The sequence below is a fragment of the Melanostigma gelatinosum genome, assembly GCF_949748355.1.
Source record: "Melanostigma gelatinosum genome assembly, chromosome: 1".
Taxonomy (NCBI): Eukaryota; Metazoa; Chordata; class Actinopteri; order Perciformes; family Zoarcidae; genus Melanostigma; species Melanostigma gelatinosum.
This window is the reverse complement of record NC_136634.1, coordinates 30743875-30767740: the sequence shown is the minus strand read 5'-3', so window position 1 is coordinate 30767740 and position 23866 is coordinate 30743875. Positions and strand designations below refer to the sequence as shown.

General features: G+C 44.1%; 1 protein-coding gene across 1 annotated transcript in view; it reads left to right on the top strand.

Moving 5' to 3' along the window:
* The window catches only part of spire2 (spire-type actin nucleation factor 2), a 46788-nt gene extending 25015 nt beyond the window's left edge, over positions 1–21773 (top strand). The window contains exons 10-15 of the mRNA XM_079280743.1: positions 5615–5742; positions 6208–6345; positions 6475–6542; positions 8213–8240; positions 9016–9113; positions 20206–21773. Of these exons, the coding sequence (XP_079136869.1) occupies positions 5615–5742; positions 6208–6345; positions 6475–6542; positions 8213–8240; positions 9016–9113; positions 20206–20608 (863 nt within the window). The 3' untranslated portion in view covers positions 20609–21773. The remainder of the gene's footprint in view (positions 1–5614; positions 5743–6207; positions 6346–6474; positions 6543–8212; positions 8241–9015; positions 9114–20205) is intronic.
* The last annotated feature ends 2093 nt before the right edge of the window (positions 21774–23866 follow it).

Sequence of the window (23866 nt, the reverse complement as noted above, 5' to 3'; positions counted from 1 at the left end):
TAAGAGTACATACTTCAGTTTTGTCTATGTAGAGCAATATGCAAGCAAAATGCCTTTTTTTTTACTCTGGAAATAATTTGATTCAGTTTTGATATCGGCATAAACCTTTTGAGATGTATCCGCTGATTTTCAAGGGGGCCTCATTAATGACCAATGAGTGAGTCACCCTCATCACCACCGAGGTATGGCCGTTTACAACTCATGTAGCCATAGCAACACTTAGGCAACTTGCCACTAAATGATCGTAGGATTGTGAGGACGAGCTTTGTGCATGTCATCTGAATTAAATAACTAATTTGGCTCAACCACTTGGACCCAAGGATGAAGAAATTAGAATTTGGAGGTCAAAGGTTACTGTGACCTCTCAAAACAAGTTTTATTGGTCATAACTCCAGAATTGATATGCTAATTATGAAGATTTCACCCAAATTTTGTCTACAGAAAGCAAAAGTACAAGATGTATTAGTTAATTGAGCAGATGTGTCAAATCCAAGAGAAGAAGAAGCTTATCATGCGCTCGAGTTCAGCAGTCAGTATTAATAATATAATATAACTTTATTTATACAGCACCTATAAAAACAGAGTTTACGAAGTGCTTTGACAGACAATACAGCAACAGCAAGGCAGTAAAACAACAGAAAGCTCAACAGTGAGGCCCAACAAAGCAAGACAAACTCAGGGAAGATAAAATGGAACAACAGATGAAACATATAAACAATCGATACGATAAAAATAAACGAATAAATAAAGACAATAATTGAATAAAATATAATATCAATGATAAAATAAAGCAGTAAAGCGACAACGTCACATAAAAACCAGTCAGTAGGAATGGGTTTTAAGAAGTGGTTTAAAGAGATCACTGATTCTGCGAGCCTCGTCTCCTTTTAGCAGGAGAGCCTGGTGTGTGAAACATCAGACTCTTTGGGAATATATATATTATATATTATATCTTGTACACCAGAAACCAATGAGACAGATGCAGTTGATCTTCTGGATAATGTCATTGAAATCAAACTCTGCTTTCGGTTTTTCAGCTTCCTAATGGGGGTGTGATTAAAGGAATAGCCCAAATATTCCAAGTCGAGTCATCTTACTTCCCTAGAGTTGTGAATGAAACAGATGCAGTGCACCGTGAATGAACACATGGTGGCACTGCTGCTACTAAAAACACATCAGTTGTTACTGTTGGCTCATGGCCTAACTTCCCACCAAACGTCTGAAATGAAGCTGGCTCTCTGTCTCACCGTCATGCTTTACTGGGACATTTGAATACAACCGACCTGTGCTCTCCCACTATGGCTAATGAAGAGTCTTATCTGCAGCCAGGGCTGGGCCGAATGGTGAATTGCAACAAGTTGTATTTTTCCATTTGCTCTACATGAAACATGGCGACACACATCGGCACATCTGTTTCTTTACAGTTGATTCTCAGCCAGTCTGAAGTTAGTTCGTCCCAACCAAACACTGCCGCAGCTCTTTCCATTGGTTAGTTTCTGTGATTTGACCGAAGGAGAGATAATGAATGAGATCAGCTGCTGTAGCGTTTGCTTGCTTTCCCAGTTGATTACTTACACGAAGCCAATCATTTCTGGTAGCACAAGTTGTCTGAAGAGTTATGTTTAAAAAGGCAAACAAGGTATTATCTAATGAAATATGCACTCATTTTCATACATTTTAGGAGCAGAAATCTGAACATTGGAGGTTCAAAATTCTTGTTTCATTTTATTGACATATTCGAGCCAAAGGTTTTTGCTTTGATTTACTCCATAAATCAGAAAATACTGTCAACAGCCATAAAAAAAACCATTTTCTACATGTTTTTAGTGATAAAATGTTCAGGCTATGAATGATGTTTGAACAAACCCGGGGCCAATACAAGTCTGGAGAGGTTGTTCCAGAGTGAGACGCAACACAGTGCAGGTTGAATTAATTAAGCTATTTTCTTATTTTAAGTGTAATTTACGGTTGCAACTAACAGTTATTTTTGATGATTGATTAATGTGTTGAAACATTTATTGTTGTTTGTATTATTTATTTTTATCAAAGAAATCAAAGAAATCAACCAAAATGTTATTAAATTAATTTAAAAAAAACTAGTGCAAATACATTCATAACATTAGAATTATATTCTTTAAAATGTATCGAACTGTTACAATGACTCATATCTCTCATATGCTGGCAAATGAATGCTTCTTCTTCAGCACAGCTGGTAAAAGTAGCTAACAGAGCATCACGACATAACAACGCCACAGTTCCAAATAAATACTAAACTCTTACTCTTACTCTTTACTCTCTTTAGCTTATGGGGACAGGCGAATAGGGGAAATAAATTAACTGTTTCTATGGCATGTCCACTTACAGTTATACTATTATTTGTTGTGTTTAAATATGCAAATAAGGCATGATTTTAATAAATATGGGCTCATTTTCATTTCCATAATATAAATGTTTGATTTTGTTTATGTGAGAGTCAACAGGTTTTGGGATACCTCATTGTATCATTCCATACATTTGAAAATGCTGTCAATATCCATTTTCTCCATGTTTTTAGTATTACATGTTGTATAAATCAGACTATGAATGATGTATGAACAAACCCCTCTGTAAAAACCTTCAGAATATAGATAGAAATGCAAATGGACGTTTGATATATGTAAGTGCGAATGAAATGGAGATTTCTGGTAGTCTTAAAAAACAAACTAAACTATTTTGGATGTTTTCTTTCCACTAGTCTGGAAGAAGACAAGTTATGGAAGCAAAATAGACCAAAATCTGAAAATTGACAGAAGCCATGTTTTTGCCCGTAGTGTCTCTCTTTAATCCCCCTCCCACAGAAGGAGACGCAGTGCCAGTTATACTAAACCACTGTCTGTGGAGATCTTGATTGTCATTCTGAATTTACATATGATTTGGCCATAAACTAACATCTAACCCAAGCCCCCACAAACAGTTAAACTGAATGCACTTAGATCATCGATACAGCGGCTATCGGCCTAAACACCCTTTTTAAAATGTCCAGCTCCTCTGCCTCGAGGCCTGGAAGGAAAGAAGCAGTGCCTTAATTAGAAGGTCATGACAAAACCCAACAACTCCGTTGATTGTTTCCATTCCGCTTATAACTGTAGAATATCTATTCAATTAAAAGTACAGGGTTTTCAACCTTGGATCAAAGGATTCTTTTGTTGTGGAAACATGGTGTCCCCACTGCTTCCAATCTATCCTCAGCTATACCTCGAGCACTAACCTCATTGAATTACTGTTACCTCTTTGAAATATGAGCTCAATTTCATGTCAGTCCGCAGCAGTGGTCCTACACTCCTTGCTGACAGGGAGTTGACAGGGATTACATCTGCCATGAAGCTGTTACGGAGTCTAATCAAATCTGAAGATGTGCTGATAAAGTCTAACTTGGTGAAGGAGGGTAGAAGCTAATGGGTTTGAAATGTGTGCTGCACGTAAGCCACAGGGAGGATGTTATCTGTTTGATTCGTGCATTAGCAGCCCGGCCGTCCATATCCAGAGGCTTGACTTGCATCCATTCTCAGTCTGCAAGCCGATCCTCCCAGCTGCATGCCACACATGGGCGGATTATGGGACAATGGGCCCCTGGGCACAGACATTAAAAAGGCCCCACCACGTCTCCGACATAGGAGCAAGACACACAGTCTTTATAGTTGTTTATCCTCTTTTTGTTTTGTGTTTCTTTGCAGTGGTTTTGAGTCTCTTTGAGTTATTTTTGTATCTGGATATTTTGCCCCTTTTGTTGTCATTGTGGTCTCTTTGTTGTTGTTTTTCCCCTTTTGTTGTCAGTTTGAGTCTCTTTGAAGTTGTCCTGTGTCTCTTTGTAGTCAATTTGAGTCTGTTTTAAGTTGTCCTGTGTCTCTTTGTAGTCAGTTTGAGTCTCTTTGAAGTTGTCCTGTGTCTCTTTGAAGTCAGTTTGAGTCTCTTTGAAGTTGTCCTGTGTCTCTTTGTAGTCAGTTTGAGTCTCTTTGTCGTTGTCCTGTGTCTCTTTGAAGTCAGTTTGAGTCTCTTTGAAGTTGTCCTGTGTCTCTTTGTAGTCAGTTTGAGTCTCTTTGAAGTTGTCCTGTCTCTTTGTAGTCAGTTTGAGTCTCTTTGTCGTTGTCCTGTGTCTCTTTGAAGTCAGTTTGAGTCTCTTTGAAGTTGTCCTGTGTCTCTTTGTAGCTTTTTTGTGTCTCTTTGGATGACTTTTCATAAGCAAAGGGCCGTAGTGTCTGTGTGCGGTAGACACGTTCAGTAACCCATCCACAATCCTTCTCCAATCATGTAGACTGATAAAATGTATTGTGCAGTACATGACTTTGCCAACTGGGGCCTCTCCAGCTTAACTGTGACTGTGAGGATGTAAGCCCCGGCTGTCATCGGCAGCTGATCCAAATTAGACAAACTGATGATGTTTACCGGCCTGTTTCAGCCTGTTTACTTTCCATTAGAGCCAAATTGACACCTAACATTTGCAGGATCGAAGAGGCACCCAGTTTCAGCTGTGTCTGTTTTTTAACCCCCTCCCAACGTCGGCTAACTGAGCCTCCTCTGAGTTTCTCTTTTAAGGGCAACCGCTGAGCTGACCTCTCACTGGGATCTAAGTTACAGATGTAGCAGCATGGGCCGAATCACTCCACTGAAATGGGATTAATAATACATGACAGCAGTAGAGTCGATCGACAAGCACTCTGAAGGGCAGAGACCTGAGACGGAGCTGAATGAAAGGGGCTGATGTGTAATTCATGGACTTGTTAGACTGCCATTTGTGGCTTTCTCTCACTCACTGTCTGATGGTGTCCCCATTATATTTAGTCATATTTAGTTCCCCTGTAGAAGGGTGGCTTTGTTTTTCAACCTGGACTAATGGGCACAACAATTGTTGGTCCAGTATTGAAGGAGAAGACGGCAGCCACTGAACGGGCTGCAATGTAATCGCTCGGGGCAACGCCTCACCATCAATATAGGGCTTGTTTTTTGCCGCTGACAGACTCAGATTGTTATTTGAAGTATCGGACAACATTATTAAGATGACCCTAAAGACAAATACAATATCTTTCTTAAACTTTCACATGAGCCGGTCTGTTTGTCTGTCTCGTTCTGAAATCTCTTGTTGCATCCACATTGTCTAAATCAGCTAAACCTTCAAATTATTTCAGATAACACTGAGCTGTGCTTACTGTCCTCCAACACAACAAACACCTGCACTCATTTCCCCAACTCTAACTCACGTTTTCAATGTTGTCTTCCTGCAACAAGTCACAAGACACATTAACAGACAGACTGAATCAAGCGAAAGGTAAAACGGTTCCTTGCCATAATGTTGTCAGACAGTAATAATAACCTGAGCCTGTCAGTGCCAAAAACCTTTAGTGGGCGTACATTGACAGTGTGGCGTTGCCTCGAGTGATTACATTGCAGCCCGTTTAGCAGCTGTGGTCTGCAGCCTTCTCCTTCAATATGGGACCAATTTCATAAATTGTTGTCCCCATTAGCGACAGATGCAGAAACATGGGACAAACGGTTAACAGGGTAACATTATTTTTCAACCTGGAAGCTCTCATCATTTCCTCTCTGGCTCATTCACCTTTCATCCATTTCCCCACCCCAGCCTCCTACCCGGTTCACGGCTGGGTGCCGCCCTCTCCGGCCCGCCTGTCTCTGAGTTCAGTCGACGAGACCACAGAGGGATCAGAAGCTCCGTCTGGCTCCAGAGCTGGAGATGAGCACCAGTGGATGGTGAGTTAGAATCACAGTGGGCCCTCTGCTTCATGGGAAGTCTCAGTGCACTGCAAACTCATTGAAAAAATCTGACGTTATTATTTCATCCAGTTTCCAATATTTTCTGGAAATGAGCATCAGTATCTTTTCAGAAGGCAGAATATGACCGATTGATGCACTAGATCCCAGAATTATTACACTTGATTTTAGAAAATCCTTGAAACAAGTATATTCAAAATAAACAAGTTGATATTAACTCCTTTTAACTCTGCACAAGGTCTATTTAGAAGCTGCTCTGGAGCTTTAGGTCATATTACATGATCTTCATGAGCAGGTGAGAGTTTACCAAGTAGTCATGGAATTGTAAATGCAAAATCCTCAATTTCTCTGAGCACCTCAAAGGTATTCTTCACCCCAAAAATGAATGAATTTGACATCTACCAACCTACCGCTCACTACTGATGGGTCTCCTCTCCTCTTCAGGAGGAGTTCAGCCACCCTGTGGAGAGTCTCGCCTTGACAGTGGATGAGGTCATCAACGTACGTAGAGTGCTGGTCAAAGCGGAGATGGAGAAGTTTCTTCAGAATAAAGAGCTCTACAATAACCTGAAGAGAGGCAAGGTACCGGAGTGGAACCTCACTCATTGCTGTTTCTCACAATGCTGTGTTTACAGTGAATGGACTCTGTAACTGTGTGTGTGTGTGTGTGTGTGTGTGTGTGTGTGTGTGTGTGAGTGTGTGTTTTCTCAGGTTTGCTGTTGCTGCAGGGTGAAATTCCCTCTCTTTTCATGGCCATCTACCTGCTTACTGTGTAAAAGGTATCAGAGAAGACTTTCCTCTCACCCGTTTTCTGAAAGGTTTAATCCACATTTATCTTGAAATGCTACTTGATGTTTCTAGGTGATAATAAGGTCATGAGTCTGATGCATGTTTTATTTATTTCATGAACTGCTCATTAATATATTCTCTGTAAATTAGATTTCACAACATGGTCTACATGCGGTCCAAAAGTCTCTTTTACTGCCAAGATGATGTAATTGTTGCCCTAAAAGTAATCATTTTGAAATATTGAACAGTGTTTCTACGTTGAACGTTCAGCATGAAAATGTGCAGTCAACAGTTTGGTTACTGGGTTGGAATTTAAAAAGGTAAACTTTGATTGATTTTTGATTGAGGCAGATATCAGTCTTCAGCGAACATTCACACTAACATGAAGCCGTGATATTCAATCATCCATGTCATTCTGTCATTTCAGTGTTAGACCTGCTGTACATCCCGCCAGGAAAGAGGCATTCCAGCCAAAAGACATGAATATATTAGGCAGAAACGATCAATTGTTGAATTAATCTGTGTGCTGTTTTAACTTCTTACTTTCTATTTATGTTTATGATTAAGTCTTAGAAATGAACGAAAACAATAAAAATGCTAGGGAGCTTCCCAAGATGCTCTAGATCAGGGGTGCCCAATACGTCGATCGCGATCGACCGGTCGATCGCGGAGGTAGTGCGAGTAGATCGCATGCCATTCAAAAAAAGTTAGACGTCCTCATGGCATTTGCCACTTGATTTTCTAACACACGGGTCACCACGTATGCGCGGTCAACCGCGCGAGCTACTGCAAAACTCCGGCGAGCTAATTAGTCAGCCTTCCAATTTATTTCCACTAAAGAAGCTAAATCTGCAGCGCCATGATTTGGGAAACGTCCAACACATGGCGTCAGAACTGGAGACGCAACGGAAGGCGTGTGCGTAACTTGACAGTGCGCGCTACACAGAGCAGATTGACAAGTGTCTGTCAGGGTTTGACAAACGCTTTCCAGACTTTGCTTTACTCGAGCCAGTTGCTACACTTGCTGCACATTTCGGGAAGATATTGAGGTTGATTCACTCGCATCAAAAATTGCAACATTGTTTCACCTGAACTCGTCTGGAGTGGAGGATGAGATTTTGACACTGCAGCTGAAGTCCAGGGCGCATGGACAGTTTTCTCACAGAGGAAAAGTACCCAAACATGAGGAAATGTGATCCCTTTTTGACTGCATTATTCGGCTCTACTCATTTATGTGAGTCAGCCTTTTCATACATGAAGAACATTAAGTCCATACACCGTTCCACCATGACTGATGATCATTTGAAGTCTGCTTGAGGCGGATACCAGCAGCTACTGTCAGGACTATGCAACTCTGGCCAATCCCATTCAGTGCAAGTCATCAGAGTAAGGGACCGACCAAAAATATACAGAATATATGTATATATATATATAAATAGATATTCAGCATTTTTAATGTAGGTAGATCATTTTGACTTGGTCATTTTAAAAGTAGCTCGCAAGCCGAAAAAGTGTGGGCACCCCTGCTCTAGAGAGAAGCTCTACCTCAATACTGGACCAATTTCCAAAATTGTTCCCTTTTTACGATACAAGCTAGTAAGAATCTTTCTTTAGATTCAGGAATACGCGTTTACTGATTCATCTTTGTTTTCCTTTACAGATCCGTCTGCGGCTCCTGCAGTGCAAAGGTAACTTTAAGAACTTACAGTGTTTAGTGATGGCCATCATCAACAGGGCTCAACACTCATTTTTAAAAGTGGTTGCCAGATTGGCAACCAGGCATCAGCTTTTGGCTGCCAAAAAGTAAAATATGGTTGCCATATTTAATCATTGTATTTTAAGTCATTAAGATACTACGCAGTATATATGTCAGCAATATTGAAATATCACTAATATCACAAAAAAAACAACAACCTTACTGTCGAGCCCTGATCGAGTGCTTTTTGCTTTTTTCATTTTAAGTATTGTTATCTGTGCCTATTTATCTATTTGAAGAGCTTGAATGGGATATAGTTCCACTTGTCAACACATTATTTCAATCTGTCAAACACATTGTTCAGCAAAGTTTCTCTGCTGACGTCATTTCTTCTGTTGTTCTTTTGTCGGTTTGCGTTTGTTGCCTCGGTCACAGACCGTGTTGGATGTCTGGTTCTGTGCTCCATAGGTTTGAGATTCAGGCTGTTTTCTTGTGATTCTAAATGAAGTGTGTAGTGCTGCTGTTTGTCGGGGGTGCTGTGACTCATTTGTGTTGTGCAACATTTATCGTGGTTTAAAAGACGTGTGTTTGTTCTGGTTACATGTTTATTTGTGACTGTGTGATGACTAATGGTCATGGTGGTTTGCCGTGTAAGTGTGGAGTCCTTTGTGTTTGTCCAATTTCAATCTATTGGCTGTACTTTCCTCACTATACAGCTCTAGTTCTCTTCTCTGTCTCATTATTTCCCTGTCATTCCTGTGCTCCAGATGAAGATTCCCTCGAAGAAGATGGCCCACATTCCTGTGTACACTGTCGGCTTCCACAGCACTCCAAAGAGCCACGGACACAAGAGCCAAGTCTATAAGTGAGTCTGTGTTTATCTGTAGTGATTTATTCTTTAGACATTCATAAAAGCTGACTTAAAATTAGAAAATTGAACATAAATGACCCAAAACATATGTCAGAGGCTTCCAGGCCACTAAAAATGTCGAACTTAAACAATATCTTTTTTAAACTACCCAGAGCCTGTGACGAATGCAACCTATAACAAGGGGTCACAAGGAGACAAGGAGACATCGCCTCATTTTAGGATACATCACAATGTAGGGGTCAAATTATCATGACGTGTATTGATCACATGCATACTCCTCAGAGGATGCACCCTTTACATTTTAGACTCTCCGTTAGAAATTTCAACATTTTAGACATATCTCATAATTTAATAGAGATGTGTACGTTCATGCTCCCAGTGTTATGTGGTGGTGTAGTAGATGGACCCAAACGCACGCTCACACAGCAGATTAATCCTTCTTTTGTATATATATATATATATATATATATATATATATATATATATATATAGCTGCAGACTTAAACAGACAACAATATCCAAACAGACTACGGCACGTGTCCAGTGGCCAAAGCCTGTCCGTTCTCCCTGAGTCGGGAGGGAAACTCAACCGAGGAAGAATGATGCAGCCTCCGGAGTCGGGAGGGAAACTCAACCTACTCACGGCTGGAAACGGTCCGGGATGAAAACAAGGGATGCCGACCGGTGAACTCCGTGGTACTACTCGGATCGGCCTCTGCGCACAGGTGAATTCCCGGGGATCGACTCTGCGCGGCAGGAGTGCTGCAGACAGCCAGAAAGGTTAGAAATCACTCGTCATGAAAACACTGCTCAAACTCACGGCGACTAGAACCAGACTGGTAACCGTACGGACTGACAACGCGCCGGAGGACAGCTGGGGGTATTTAAGTCAGTCGGCGCTGATCACCGGAATTCCCCACAGCTGAGCCTGGGGAGAGGGGCGTGGTTGGAGATGGAACTCGGGGGTGGAAACTATAGGCTGACACAAAAACAAAACATAAGCACATGGCCTTCAACCAACAACACTGACAGGGGGAAAAACAGAGGAGCACACACTAGGTCAGACCGAGATCCTAACAGTACCCCCCCCTCAACGGGAGCCTCTTGGCGAACCGCCCGGCTTACCGGGGTGCTGTCGGTGGTAGGCGCTTATGAGCCCCGGATCAACGATCCTGGACCGTGGCACCCAGCACCGCTCCTCAGGTCCATAACCCTCCCAGTCCACCAGGTACTGAAACCCCCTACCTCGACGGCGGACATCCAGGAGGCGATTGACCGTGTAGACAGGGCCCCCCTCGATGAGACGGGGGGGTGGAGGGGGTGCTGGCGGAGGATTTAGGGGACTGGAGACAACAGGCTTGAGGAGGGAGACATGGAAGACCGGGTGAATCCTCATGGAGCGAGGCAACTGCAGCTTGACCGATACCGGGTTGATGATGGAGATGATGGGAAAAGGACCGCTGTATCTGGGGGAGAGCTTCCTTGACTCGGTGCGTAGGGGGATGTCCCTGGTCGAAAGCCAGACCAAGTCTCCAATACGGTATGCCGGAGCTGGGACACGACGCCGATCCGCCACTCTCTTATTCTGCTCAGCCGTGCGGCGCAGAGCCACCCGAGCCTCTCTCCACACCCGTCTACAACGCCGGGCATTGTGTTGGACTGATGGAACTGCCACCTCGACCTCCTGGCTAGGGAACAGGGGAGGCTGATAGCCCAAGGAGGCCTCAAAAGGGGACAGTCTGGTGGCAGTGGACGTGTGGGAATTGTGGGCGTACTCAACCCACGGGAGGTGATGGCTCCAAGAGGAGGGATTAGTGGCGGTCACACACCTGAGGATGGCCTCGAGCTCCTGGTTCAGCCTCTCCGTCTGGCCGTTAGTTTGCGGATGGAATCCCGAGGAGAGACTGGCCGTGGCGCCGAGGGTGTGACAGAATGCCTTCCATAACTGGGATGAGAACTGCGGGCCACGGTCCGAGACTATCTCCGCAGGAATGCCATGAAGCCTAATGACGTGTTGGACTAGTAGGTCAGCGGTCTCACGGGCCGATGGAAGCTTGGGCAGGGGAATGAAGTGGGCCGCCTTTGAGAACCGGTCCACCACAGTCAGAATGACGGTGTTACCGTTAGACGGGGAGAGACCCGTTACGAAATCCACTGCAATGTGGGACCATGGACGTTGTGGAACCGGGAGTGGCCGTAGTAGCCCCATGGGGGGTCGGTGCGAGGCCTTGTTCCGGGCGCACGTAGTGCAGGCCCGCACATACGTACGGGTCTCCTCTTCGAGGGACGGCCACCAAAAGGTGCGGCGGAGCCAGTCTATAGTCCGCCGGATGCCGGGGTGACCAGAGAGACGCGAGTCGTGGGCCCACCGCAGGACTTGGGAGCGGACGGACGGAGGGACAAACAGACGATTCGGAGGGCCCCCCCAGGGTCAGGTTGAGCCTGCTGGGCCTCACGTACCACCCTCTCGATCTCCCAGGTGACAGCACCGAGCACGTACGCAGCAGGCAGGATGGTGTCGGGAGTAGAGTTCCCCTCTTCCGGGGCAAACTGACGGGAGAGTGCATCCGGCTTGGTGTTCTTGTGACCTGGCCGATAGGTGATGGTGAAATTGAAGCGGGCGAAGAACAAAGCCCAACGGGCCTGGCGAGAATTGAGGCGTCTCGCCGTGTGGATATACTCCAGATTTCGGTGGTCGGTCCAAACGATGAAGGGGACCACCGATCCCTCCAGCCAGTGCCTCCACTCCTCCAACGCGAACTTGACAGCCAACAGCTCTCGGCTGCCCACGTCATAGTTTCTCTCAGCAGGGGAAAGTCTACGAGAGAAGAAAGCACAAGGATGAAGCTTAGAGTCGGAAACTGACCGCTGAGACAGTACGGCTCCGACTCCGGTGTCGGAGGCATCCACCTCGACGACAAACTGCCGTGTCTCGTCTGGGTGGACCAGGATTGGAGCCGAGGCGAACCGCTCCTTGAGAGCAGAAAAAGCCCTGTCGGCCTCTGGGGTCCATGAAAACACTGCTCAAACTCACGGCGACTAGAACCAGACTGGTAACCGTACGGACTGACAACGCGCCGGAGGACAGCTGGGGGTATTTAAGTCAGTCGGCGCTGATCACCGGAATTCCCCACAGCTGAGCCTGGGGAGAGGGGCGTGGTTGGAGATGGAACTCTGGGGTGGAAACTATAGGCTGACACAAAAACAAAACATAAGCACATGGCCTTCAACCAACAACACTGACAGGGGGAAAAACAGAGGAGCACACACTAGGTCAGACCGAGATCCTAACACCCAGGGGGATACTTCTTTGATTTTCATGACCTTCCCTAGTGCAACCATCATGACTCTTACAAGACCTAGACGTCCACAGCCACGCTGCTGACCCTGATGGGGATGTTGTTAGACTTGCAAGTAATCAGTCATGAAACTTAAGTATTGGATGAATTACAATTTTGCCCTGATGATGAATGGTAAATGGACTTTCACACTACATGTCATTCACCCATTGATGGGTAAAGGGTGCGAACCATTAATACCCATTCAGCCTACGGGAGAAATTTGGTGTCTTGCCCAAGGACACATCGACATGGAGTAGCGGAGCCGGGGATGGAAACACTGATCCTCTGATTGAAGGACGACCCGCTCTACCACTGATCCACAGTCGTCAAATGTCAATCCATCCAACAGTTGTTCAAGACCTGTCACTAAAAAAACTAACTAACAGAACTGATTGCTGAGATATTCTGTCTGGACCAAAGGAGGGGATTGATAGACCAACATTGACATTCCTTAATCCAGTACCGTGGCAAAAACATCCAAACAATGATAATTTAATATGGTATGGTGCGATAGAAATAAGAGCCTCCAGGGCCCTTTAGCAGGGCTCCATCCCTGTGGTCTTGTTCTTCTACTGTAATTGTGACTGTCCATTAACCTCTAGCCAGACGCTCTGGCCCGTTTTCCCAAAGTTCCTCCAGCCAATCACAATCCCTGTTCAACATGACACATGCACAGCTCGAGGTTAAGAACACAGGTTAAATCTAAGTCTGCCACTGACTGCACAGAGCACAAACATTCACAGGAACAGCAGGACGTGACGATGGCAGCGGGCGTGAACGGCGCAGTGATTGCGTTCTTACTATATGTTCTGTTATTGAACATTTCGGGCTACAAACATTCCAAACCAGTAGATGACACGCATAGCTGTCAGACATACCCAGCTAGTTATTTCAATACTTTCAGATATCACCAAACAAACAAATCCGAGGCGAATCTCGGCTTCGGCAAGCTGAGCCTGTTGCTTATGTTCATTTATCCTACTTGGACAGCAAAGGCTCACAAACGGACCGCTAAAACAAAAAAGCAAGTCAATGCAGTCGGACTTATTATCTGTATTTGTCTACTATTGTCTGGAGATATACATCAATGTCCAGGACCTTCTCCTACAGCAAACAATCTCAATGTTGGGAGTGACAGCGTGGGACGCACAGAGGAACGCAACGCCGATAACTTCCAGGTATGTGTGGATACTGCGGGAGGTGCAAAATTCGAAATATATCCCGTGCCAAATTCCCCTTCGTACCTCTGTTCGAGCGTGGAGGCCCAAGGAGGGGCCAGACGAGGGGCCGGCAGAGAGACCAGCGTTCCGGACCAGGCCACGGATGGGGACGAGCGGAGGGTGTCCAACTCCGTAGCCGCTGGAACTTGCTTGATTCGGGTCGACGAAGATGGTGACACTGACAAACTACATCTGTCCAACTCCACGGTTGTCGACGATCGGTTCTCCGTTCTGTCCGGGACTACCACCGGAGGTCGCTTCCACGTCGCGCACCTCGGCTCTACTCGGCTGGGGGGTAACAGCGGGCTGGGTGAGTCCTGTTCCACTGCCCCGGTGTCGCGCTGCAGGCTGAATGATCGCGACGCTGCAACAAGACCCGCTGCGTGCAAAAGTCTAAACCCAGCGATTCTGAAACTCAGAAAACACAGTTTTCTCCGTACAGTAAACCATGCTAAAATAATTTGGGACACTCACGCCAAACCCAAAGGACTTTTCGGAGGACATCTGAATATCCGCAGTCTCATCCCCAAAAGTGATCAAATAAAACATCTACTTGAGCATTCTAATTTGCACTATTTATGCCTCTCTGAGACCTGGCTGCATAGTAACTCCCCCCCGGCTGCTGTTAACATATCTGGATATAATGTATTTAGAAAGGATAGATCCGAAAATAGGTATGGAGGAATAATGTTTTACATCAAAGATACCATTCAATGTAATCAGATTCACTTACCATGTGAAAACGATCTTGAATGTATTGGTTTGAATGTGATATTGTCTCCCCAAATGTCTCTCACCCTTATTGGAATCTATCGACCACCCACTGCCAAAAGCATTTTCTTTGAGCAAATTCAATCTATGCTAAAAGGATGTAATCTTGAAAAGGAGGTCATAATAATGGGTGATTTCAACATCAACTGGGAGAACAAATCCGTCAGGAAACCCTTAAAGCAGGTTGTTGATGCTTTTGATTTAACTCAGCTGATCAAAGGCCCTACTAGGATCACCTCCACAACCCAGTCACAGATTGATCTTGTATTCAGTAATAAACCAGAAAGGATCACTAAATCATTCAACATGGTGACAGGTCTCTCTGATCACAATCTGACACTCATAGCCCGGAAACTCACTAAACACCGTTTTAATTTTACCACAAACAGAAAGCCACAGCATCCCAGAATACCTAGGGGTAACATCACTGAATTTGAGAACACTATCAAAGAGATTAATTGGATATATAATCTGAAAAATCTTAATGTTGAGGAAGACAGTCAGGTCATGATCTCCACCATCCAGTCCATAAAAGGTAGATTCCAGAAGGTCTCAAAACCAAAACATGGGCAAAAAACATCTCTGCCATGGATAAAGGGTGACATCTGGAAGATCATGAAAGAACGGGATAGGGCACTTAAATCAGCCCTCAGTTCCAAACTAACTGTTGATAGACACAGATTTGTTATGCTTAGAAACAAGGTCACAAAATAAATCAGGAAGGCAAAAGCTAACTTTTTTTATCCAAATATTAAGTGAAGCAAAGGGCAACCCTAAAATAATTTGGAAAAATATTAAGCTGCTGGCAGGGAAAACTGGTGACAACTCAGAAGATCAAATCCAGGTTTACTTAAATGGCAACTTAACACGTGACCAGGAGGAGATCGCCACCGCCTTTAATTCTTACTTTGTAGATACCGTTAAGTCTCTCACACAGAATGCAAACAATGGGCCCACCATTCTCCCCTCCACAGACTTTACTCAACCAGTCTTCAGCCTAAGTCCCATTTCTGAAACTGATGTGCTGAAGGTGATAGATTCACTTAGAAACTCTAAAGCCTTAGATGTATTCGGACTAGACACCATGTTTCTTAAGAATATGAAGGAGTCACTGTTATATCCCATCACTAAATTAGTTAATCTGTCTTTTGAACAGAATGCTTTCCCTAGGGTCTGGAAGCCAGCTATAATTACACCCATCTTTAAGGCAGGTGATAGAACCCATGTGAATAACTACAGGCCAATAAGCATTCTCCCCGCTTTCTCTAAGGTAGCCGAGAGGTGTGTAGCACAACAAGTAATTGCTCACCTCAATAGCAGTCCCTTCAGACTCCACCCCATGCAGTTTGGCTTTAGAGCCCAGCATTCTACTGCAACAGCCAACTGCTTCTTTACAGAACAGGTTAAAGCCAAGCTAGATAAAGGGGGAGTGGTGGGAGCAGTGTTTCTAGACCTAAAGAAAGCCTTCGATACAGTAAATCATTCCATATTAATTACAAAATTGGCCAAATTTAATTTTTCTCCTGACACACTATGCTGGTTCAAATCCTACCTGGACAATAGAACGCAGTGTGTACAGATCAACGGTGTTTCATCCCCCATCCTCAATTACAGTGTCGGTGTTCCACAGGGCTCTGTGCTAGGTCCTCTTCTTTTCAGCATGTACATTAATGATCTGCCATCAGTATGTGCACGGGTGGATATACAGATGTACGCTGACGACACAGTCATTTTTGTACATGCACCCAACATCAAACAGGCAGCAGACAAACTCACTGAAGAAATGGTCCATGTCACTAAGTGGCTGTCAGACTCTTGCTTACATCTCAATGTGAAAAAAACAGTCTGCATGTTTTTCTCAAAGAGGGTGAATAATATTACAACAGAGCATCCTGTGTACATATCTGGTGAACAGCTTCAGGTGGTCCCTAACTACAAATATCTGGGGATCATTCTTGACTCCACACTCACATACAAAAAACAAGTGAAGCATGTAATGGCAAAGGTCAAGTTTAGTCTACATAATTTCAGTTACATACGCAACAACCTCACAACTGAAGCTGCTAAACTGTACTTTTATGCAATGATCCTCCCTCATATCACTTACTGTCTAACCACCTGGTCACACACTCACAACACAACCCTGAAGCCCCTACAGTCCGTCTATAAGCAGGCTATCAAGGTACTTGACATCAAGCCCAGACACTACCACATTTGCAACATCTTGCCCAAATACCATCTTCTGTGTTGGGATAGTCTTGTCAAATTCCATAACAGCTGCTTAACCTTTAAAATTCTTAATGGCCTTGCACCTCCCCCGTTGAGCACTTTTATAACACAAAAGACCAATAGCAGACTAACCAGAGCAACAGCTCGCGGGGACCTAGTGGTCCCAGGCAGGAGAAGCAAGTTTAGCCAGCTATCATACTCTGTCACAGCTTCCGTCACCTGGAACACTCTCCCATCACACATAAGACAGAGCACCACATACAGGTTCTTCACACACAACCTCAAAGCCTGGCTCATTAACAACCAGGTGTGTCAGCACTAACAGTCTCATGCCTGCCATGTCCGTATGTAGCCTGCCTGTCTGTCTGTCTGCCTGTCTGCCTGTCTGCCTGTCTGTCTGTCTGCCTGTCTGTCTGTCTGCCTGCCTGCCTGCTTGTCTGTCATGTTTGATCCTGTGTCTGCAGGATTGTATTGCACAGCTCTGTTTGCTTGTTTTTGTGTTGTTGTCTTTTTAAACAGTTTTTAAATGTTTAAATGTTTTTAGCGGCTTCTAACACCGTGCCCAGGGACAACGGTTGAAAATTAGCTTTTTTAGCTAACACTGTCACATTTACAGTCATGTTTTTATTAATGTGTGCTGTCGATTAATGTGAACTGTCCCTGTACAAATAAAATCTAAATAAAATAAAATAAAAAATAAATAGACTGCTAACCTTCGCAGATTGCCGACTCAATCCAATCACACACACGCACACACCCCTCCCCCCGCCCATCCTTTCGATATATAATCAGTGCGGCGCCTCTAAGCGGCCATTATCTAATAATTACCCAGCTGTCATTAATATCCTCACTCCTTGTGCCCGTGTGAAGACAGACATGGGGGTGAGAGATGGACGGAGGGAGGGATGGAGCGACAGAGGTAAACAGTGAGTGGGAGAGGCATGCAGGCGTGGTGTTGTGCTGATCTGTCACCTGTCGCCACTATCCGACCGTGCAGCTATAAGGGCGGAAATAGTAGGTTTTATAACGGCATTTGTTAACGTTATTTTAATCAGAAATGATGACCGTAATCTTTTAGTTTGGTGACTGTGATGGTTCCACCGCTGCATCTTCTGTCTTCTTTTTTTCTGCACATTTGATCGTGTCGTGTTAAATAAGCTTAAAGGCAAACAAGATAAAGTCTAGCATTTTTTTTCTCACTTTCAAAGACTGATTTTAAAAAACAAATTGGCCAAAACCAAAGAAGCAGAAAGAGATATATTCTGTCTTCAAAAATTCTAACTAACTGGAGAGCACCATTTCATAAAGGCCCAGTCACACCAGAACCAGCAGCAGAGTTCGTCCTTCGTTGTTGCAAAACATGCCAACAAGTTAGCGAAACCAGGGAACATGCTAGTGCTAGTAAGTTGCCACCGTAGACCGTCTAAGGATCTTTATATTCAGTCTATAGTCAGCTCTTCAAGCTAGCTTGCTTGAGAACTGCCAGTTAAGAAGCTAGCTACTGTAGCTCGTTCGTTGACACAATTTATGCAAGAGATGTACAGTACGGTTGACTCCTGTCCCATGAATGTCTGTAAACATGCTTCTTTTTGTGGAGCAGTTTATACACCAACAGAGCAGCGTGACATAAAAGTGGATAGTGTTCATACAACTGATTTATTATAATAACAATAATACATTTTATAGCGCTTTTCATTAAAATCATCGTAAAAAAAGCTCAACACTAGAAACATAGAACACACATTAAAAGCAGTTTTGAACAGGTGAGTTTTGATTTGTGATTTGAATGTGGAAAGGTCAGTGCAGTCTCGGATGTGTTTGGGGAGAGAATTCCAGAGGGAGGGGGCAGATATGGAGAAGGCTCTGTCGCCCCATGTCCGGTGCTTGGTCCTGAGCGGAAGGGACAGGAGGTTGGCATCAGAGGAGCGGCGGGATGGAGTGTGGTGGTGAAGCAGGTCGGTGAGGTAGGAGGGGGCCTGATTGTGGAGGGCTTTGTGAGTGAGGAGAAGGATTTTGTATTGGATCCGTTGTGGGACGGGGAGCCAGTGGAGGTTCTGGAGAACAGGGTGATGTGGTCACGGGAGCGGGTGTGGGTGAGCAGGCGAGCAGCAGAGTTCTGGATGTACTGGAGTTTATTTAGGATTTAGATGATGTACCATGAAGAATGCTGTTGCAGTAGTCAATTCTGGAGGTGATGAAGGCGTGGACCAGAGTTTCAGCAGCAGATGAGGAGAGTGATGGGCGGAGACGGGTGATGTTTTTTAAGTGGAAAAAGGCAGTTCTGGTGATTTGGTTGACGTGGTGTTCAAAGGAGAGGTTGCTGTCCAACATCACTCCGAGGTTTCGGATGTGTGGGGAGGGAGACAGAGTGGAGTTGTCGATGGTGAGGCAGAAGTTGTGACAGGTTTTAGTGAGGGATTTGGGACCGATGATGATCATGTCAGATTTATCGCAGTTCAGTTTGAGGAAGTTGGTTTGCATCCATGATTTAATGAGGCAGTTGGTGAGAGTGGAGTGAGTAGCAGTGGTGATGGCTTTTGTGGAGATATAGAGTTGGACATCATCGCCATAGCAGTGGAAGTGGAGACTATGTTGACGTATGATATTACCAAGAAGCAGCAAGTAGAGATGAACAGAAGAGGACCACCTCTTAAATGTATCTTAATTTTCTGTTAAGTGAAAAAACAGAAGCTGCACCAAACGTTCTCAACGATCCAAATCGTCTCTAAGCCTGGATGATGAATCCCACGTGGTCATAAATTGGAGGCGTGTGGCTGATTGTTAATTATTAGCATAGATTATGTCCCCTAAACACTATGTAAGGGCAGTTGTTTTGTACAAATACCCTGGCACATGAACAAGAATTGGAGAGATGCGACCAAAAACCAAAAGGCCGTAAGAAGAAGAACTTCAGTAGACAGACGACAGTTTTCCAGAGCATCAGTACTGATGCATTACAGGAAAATCAAAAAGCATTGAAGAGGAGTATATACGCCATTCAGAAGCTGAATGCATGCAATATCATCCAAGGGCTTTTCATAGTCTTAATGGGATCAATGGTGTTTCTTTAATCATCCAATCATTATAATTCCTCTTATTTACCAAAGTTTTCTGTTACCTTTTTAAAAAAGAGCAAAAATAAGAAAACATTTGTTGTTTCATAGCTTCCTGCATGAGGCCCAATGATAGTTTGTTCTGTTTGAGACAATTTGCTGTTGGTCAACTTTGTTTACGGCGCAACTTCACATGTCAAATTTCACGAAAGTTGATCCTGACGTAAAATATTATTTGGCCTTTTCCCAGTGAGTGGAGATTCCATTGAAATGAATAAATTTTGCTCTAAACCGTTTCCTTTTTTTAAACGTATTATGCTCTGACCATTAAACCTTATTTTGTCAAAAATAAACAAAAGATGCCGAGTGAGATCTCTGCGATGAATTTGTTCCATACATTGATGTGAGACCGAACAGTGCCACACCATCTGTATTCATATTAAAAACACAAAACCTTTCCAACCTTCTGCAGGTCACTCCGCAGCTTGTCTCGCCGCTCGGTAGAGGAGGAGTTCCCCCACCTGTACGGCCACGGCTGCACGCTGCGCGACGTCTGCGCCGAATGCACCAAATTCGTTGCCGACGTAATTTCCTCAAGCCGCCGGAGTCTGGACATCCTCAACAACACTCCCAAGAGGGACGGCAAAGTTGCCGCCGCCGCCACCCCCCCTCAGAGACCACAGCTGCAACATCAATCACACCTCCAGACTTGCCCTCACCCTCAGTGTCATCCTCCACCTTACCCACAGTGTCAGCCCCAGCTCCCTGCCCAGTCCCATCATCATCATCATCAACAACAACAGCAGCTTCACGCATCATCGCCGTCTCCTTCGCTGCATCTCCACACCAAGGCAATCAACAATGTCAACCAATGAGTAGATGAATGACTTTTTAATGCCTTTCTGCCCACACATACGCGCACACACCTACACACACACACACACACTCCATAATGAGTTTTGCTCTTCCGCTACAGTGTGCACACACAAAGTTGCACAATCAAAGTTCTTTAAATATTGCTGGGTGGAGCATTAAGTGTGTTATTTAACGGTTATGCTATGATACATAAACCTTTTCTGGTGACTAACTTTTTATCCCATTCTGCAAACACGCACACTCCATAATGAGTGTTGCTCTTGTGCTACACCGTATGCACACACACACACATGCACAGAAAAAGTAGAGTTCTTTTAGGGTTTTAATGGTTACATGCACACCAATAAGGACTCAAATAGCTGTCAGATCGGTTTCAATAGATATAAATACACAAACCAGTGGGGATTCTTCAAAGTTCTTTAAATATTGCTGGGTGGAGCATTAAATTCGTTATTTGACGGTTATGCTATTTTATATATACATATATATAAACCTTTTCTGGAGCTGCATAGAACATTTTTAAGTAAGAATCTAAAGACTCTAAACCACCGCCTCACCCACCATCCAGTTCCCAACTACATTATCTTCCATATCTCACCATCTCACCCATCTAACTCGCACAAAGAGCCCCCCAAGTTACTTTATACGGGTTGAGTAAAAAGCTCCTGGGAGGCAAGCATATGGGAGGCAAGGGCAGATGACTGAAGTCCTAGTGCTTGTGGGAGTATGCACTGTGAGAGAGAAGGCGGAGGTGTTGGGGTGGTGGTCAGTTGAGGAGGACAAAAGCTGCGTGACATAGAGTCAACATGTAACCCTAGCGTTTTAGCTCTCTGTGGTTGCCTTGTTTTTTTTGCTGTCATGAATGTAACTTAGCACACAGAGACAGAACTGTAAAATGATAAGCTTGTATTAATCACCCGAAAAAAGAGATTTGTAACGAGTGGCTGCTGCATAATGAGGCCTCTTTTTGCATTTGTAGACGTGCTTGTAAAGCCCCAGGTGCAGCTGATGAGGTGCGATGGCAGTGACACTGTGAATGTATCGGGGGCGGAGTTGCAGACCGCTCCTTCTTCTTTCTTCTTTCTTTTTTTTAACCAACGCAGCACGATGATGCTGATGTGAAGCGAGCAAATGAAACTCCCGCCTCTCTCACTCCCCGTGGACGCTTGCAATCTGCTCTGGTTTTGTAAACACTAAGTAAACCTCAACTGCAATAAAATCGAATGACAAACACGACCAGTGCTGCGTCTGACTTTTACTCTTCCGCCCGCTGTGTTCGACTCTTTCGTGTGGCCACATAATGGCCAGTGGTCGCAGCGCTGCACTTCACTAATATATGGAATCACAATGTTGTTTATTTATTTTATTACGCCGCCGCGACAGATGTGTCTGGAGGCACGTTTTCATATCTTCCGTCCGTTCGTCTATCCCATTCTCGTGAACTCTTCCAAACACGTTGAGCAAATTTCTTTGAATTTGGCACAAACTTGGACTCAAGGATGAACTGATTAGAATGATGCTTGACCTCACAAATCACAGGATCCATGTGCTAATCATGATAAATTCACACAAGATGAAAGCGATGACATTTTCGACAGACATTGATACAAACTCAAACTTGACTGGTTGGTGGATGCAAAAGAAAAGCATTTTATTTGTCCAATGCCATTTTTATCAAAGAATTTTCATTATTTTTCGGTGTAAGACTTGGAAGTGAAATCCCCAACATCTGTACAATGCACTTCCTGTCAGGGTCACACCAAAGGCACTTTGATAACAGTCCCCACAGTGGGGCCCTTGCCTCCAACAATATCTTATTTAAGAACTGTTCAGGACCTCGTAGCAGCTCCAGGCCCCCTGAATCATTCAGATTCAAGCTGTCCTCGCTGGCTATTCCACTATGCATTGCTGTATTCCGCAGGTAGAGGCAACCGTCAATGAGCACCACACTAGACCCATTGGAATCACTCAATCAGAAGATATGGTCGTCAGTTCAGAGGTCTGTAACCAGGCTAATGAGATTAAGATTCACAATATAACTTTTTTTTTTTTTCATGTACAGCCGGGCTCATTCACCTGTACAGTAAAGAAACAAATTAGGTTTTCCATTACTCAAATCATCAAAGTGAAGAGACAAAACTGCAGAGACACAACATAACTACAAAGAGATAAAAAACAAAAACAAAGGAGACACAAAATAACCACAAAGAGACACAAAAGCTCTAAAAAGAGACAAAACAACTACAAAGAGACAATACGACTTAAACAACAAAACGAAACAACTGTAAAGTTACACACCATGACTACAAAGAGGCAAAAAGCTGCAAAGAGACGCAAACAACACAACATGAATGAAGAGATACAAAACAAACACAAGGAGAAAAATGAACCACAAAAGACGCAGAATGACTACAAAGAGAGCCAACACAACTACAAAAAGATACATAACTACTGCAAAAAGGGGCAAAACAAACAGACAAAAAGCTACCAAAAGAATTACAAAGTGACACAAATTGCCCACAAAAAAGAGGCTAAGCTTGTGTGTCTTGCTCTTATTTAGGTGAGGTGGTGGAGCCTTTTAAATCTGTGCCCAGGGGCCCATATCTCATAATCATGTCAGGTGTCCCTTTATCAAGGTTCACCTAGCTATAACTAATGCAGTGTAATGTAATGGTAAAACAACTATAAATCCTACTAACTGTTCAGTTTTAGAGAGATGTTGATTCCATTGTTGGGTCATTTTGGAGGCTGTAGTTTGTGGTGCTGCTGCCTCGTGCAGAACTTCATGTCTTTCTTTATATATAGACAGAGCTTTCCCAATATGAGGCTTGCAGCAGCTGAGCTCTTTTCATTGAAAATGAATCGTTTAAATTGGCCGCTTGGTAAAATGCTCTCAGATGTGACTCTGCCACAACCCTGCTGGTGGTGGAGATGAAAGGCACATGAAGTGAGCACCCATGATGTGACTCCATTGGAGGGCCGAACTGTGAATGTGCAGGAGTGTGTATCTCTGCAACGCAGCTTGGTGTTACATTTAAAATCACTCTCAGTGCAGATCTCCGCCAGGTGTGTCTGAAATAACCACTGCTGTAAAGTTTGATTGAATGAATACAAGTCTATTCTTTACAAAGCACATGTCCAATAAAAAGGCACAGAATAATTGCATCTCTGGCCACAGATCAGCAGCTGAGTGAGTGCGATGCGCATGTAGTTCCATTAGCTGTTAGCTCATAGCCAAACACACCGTCCAAAACAAT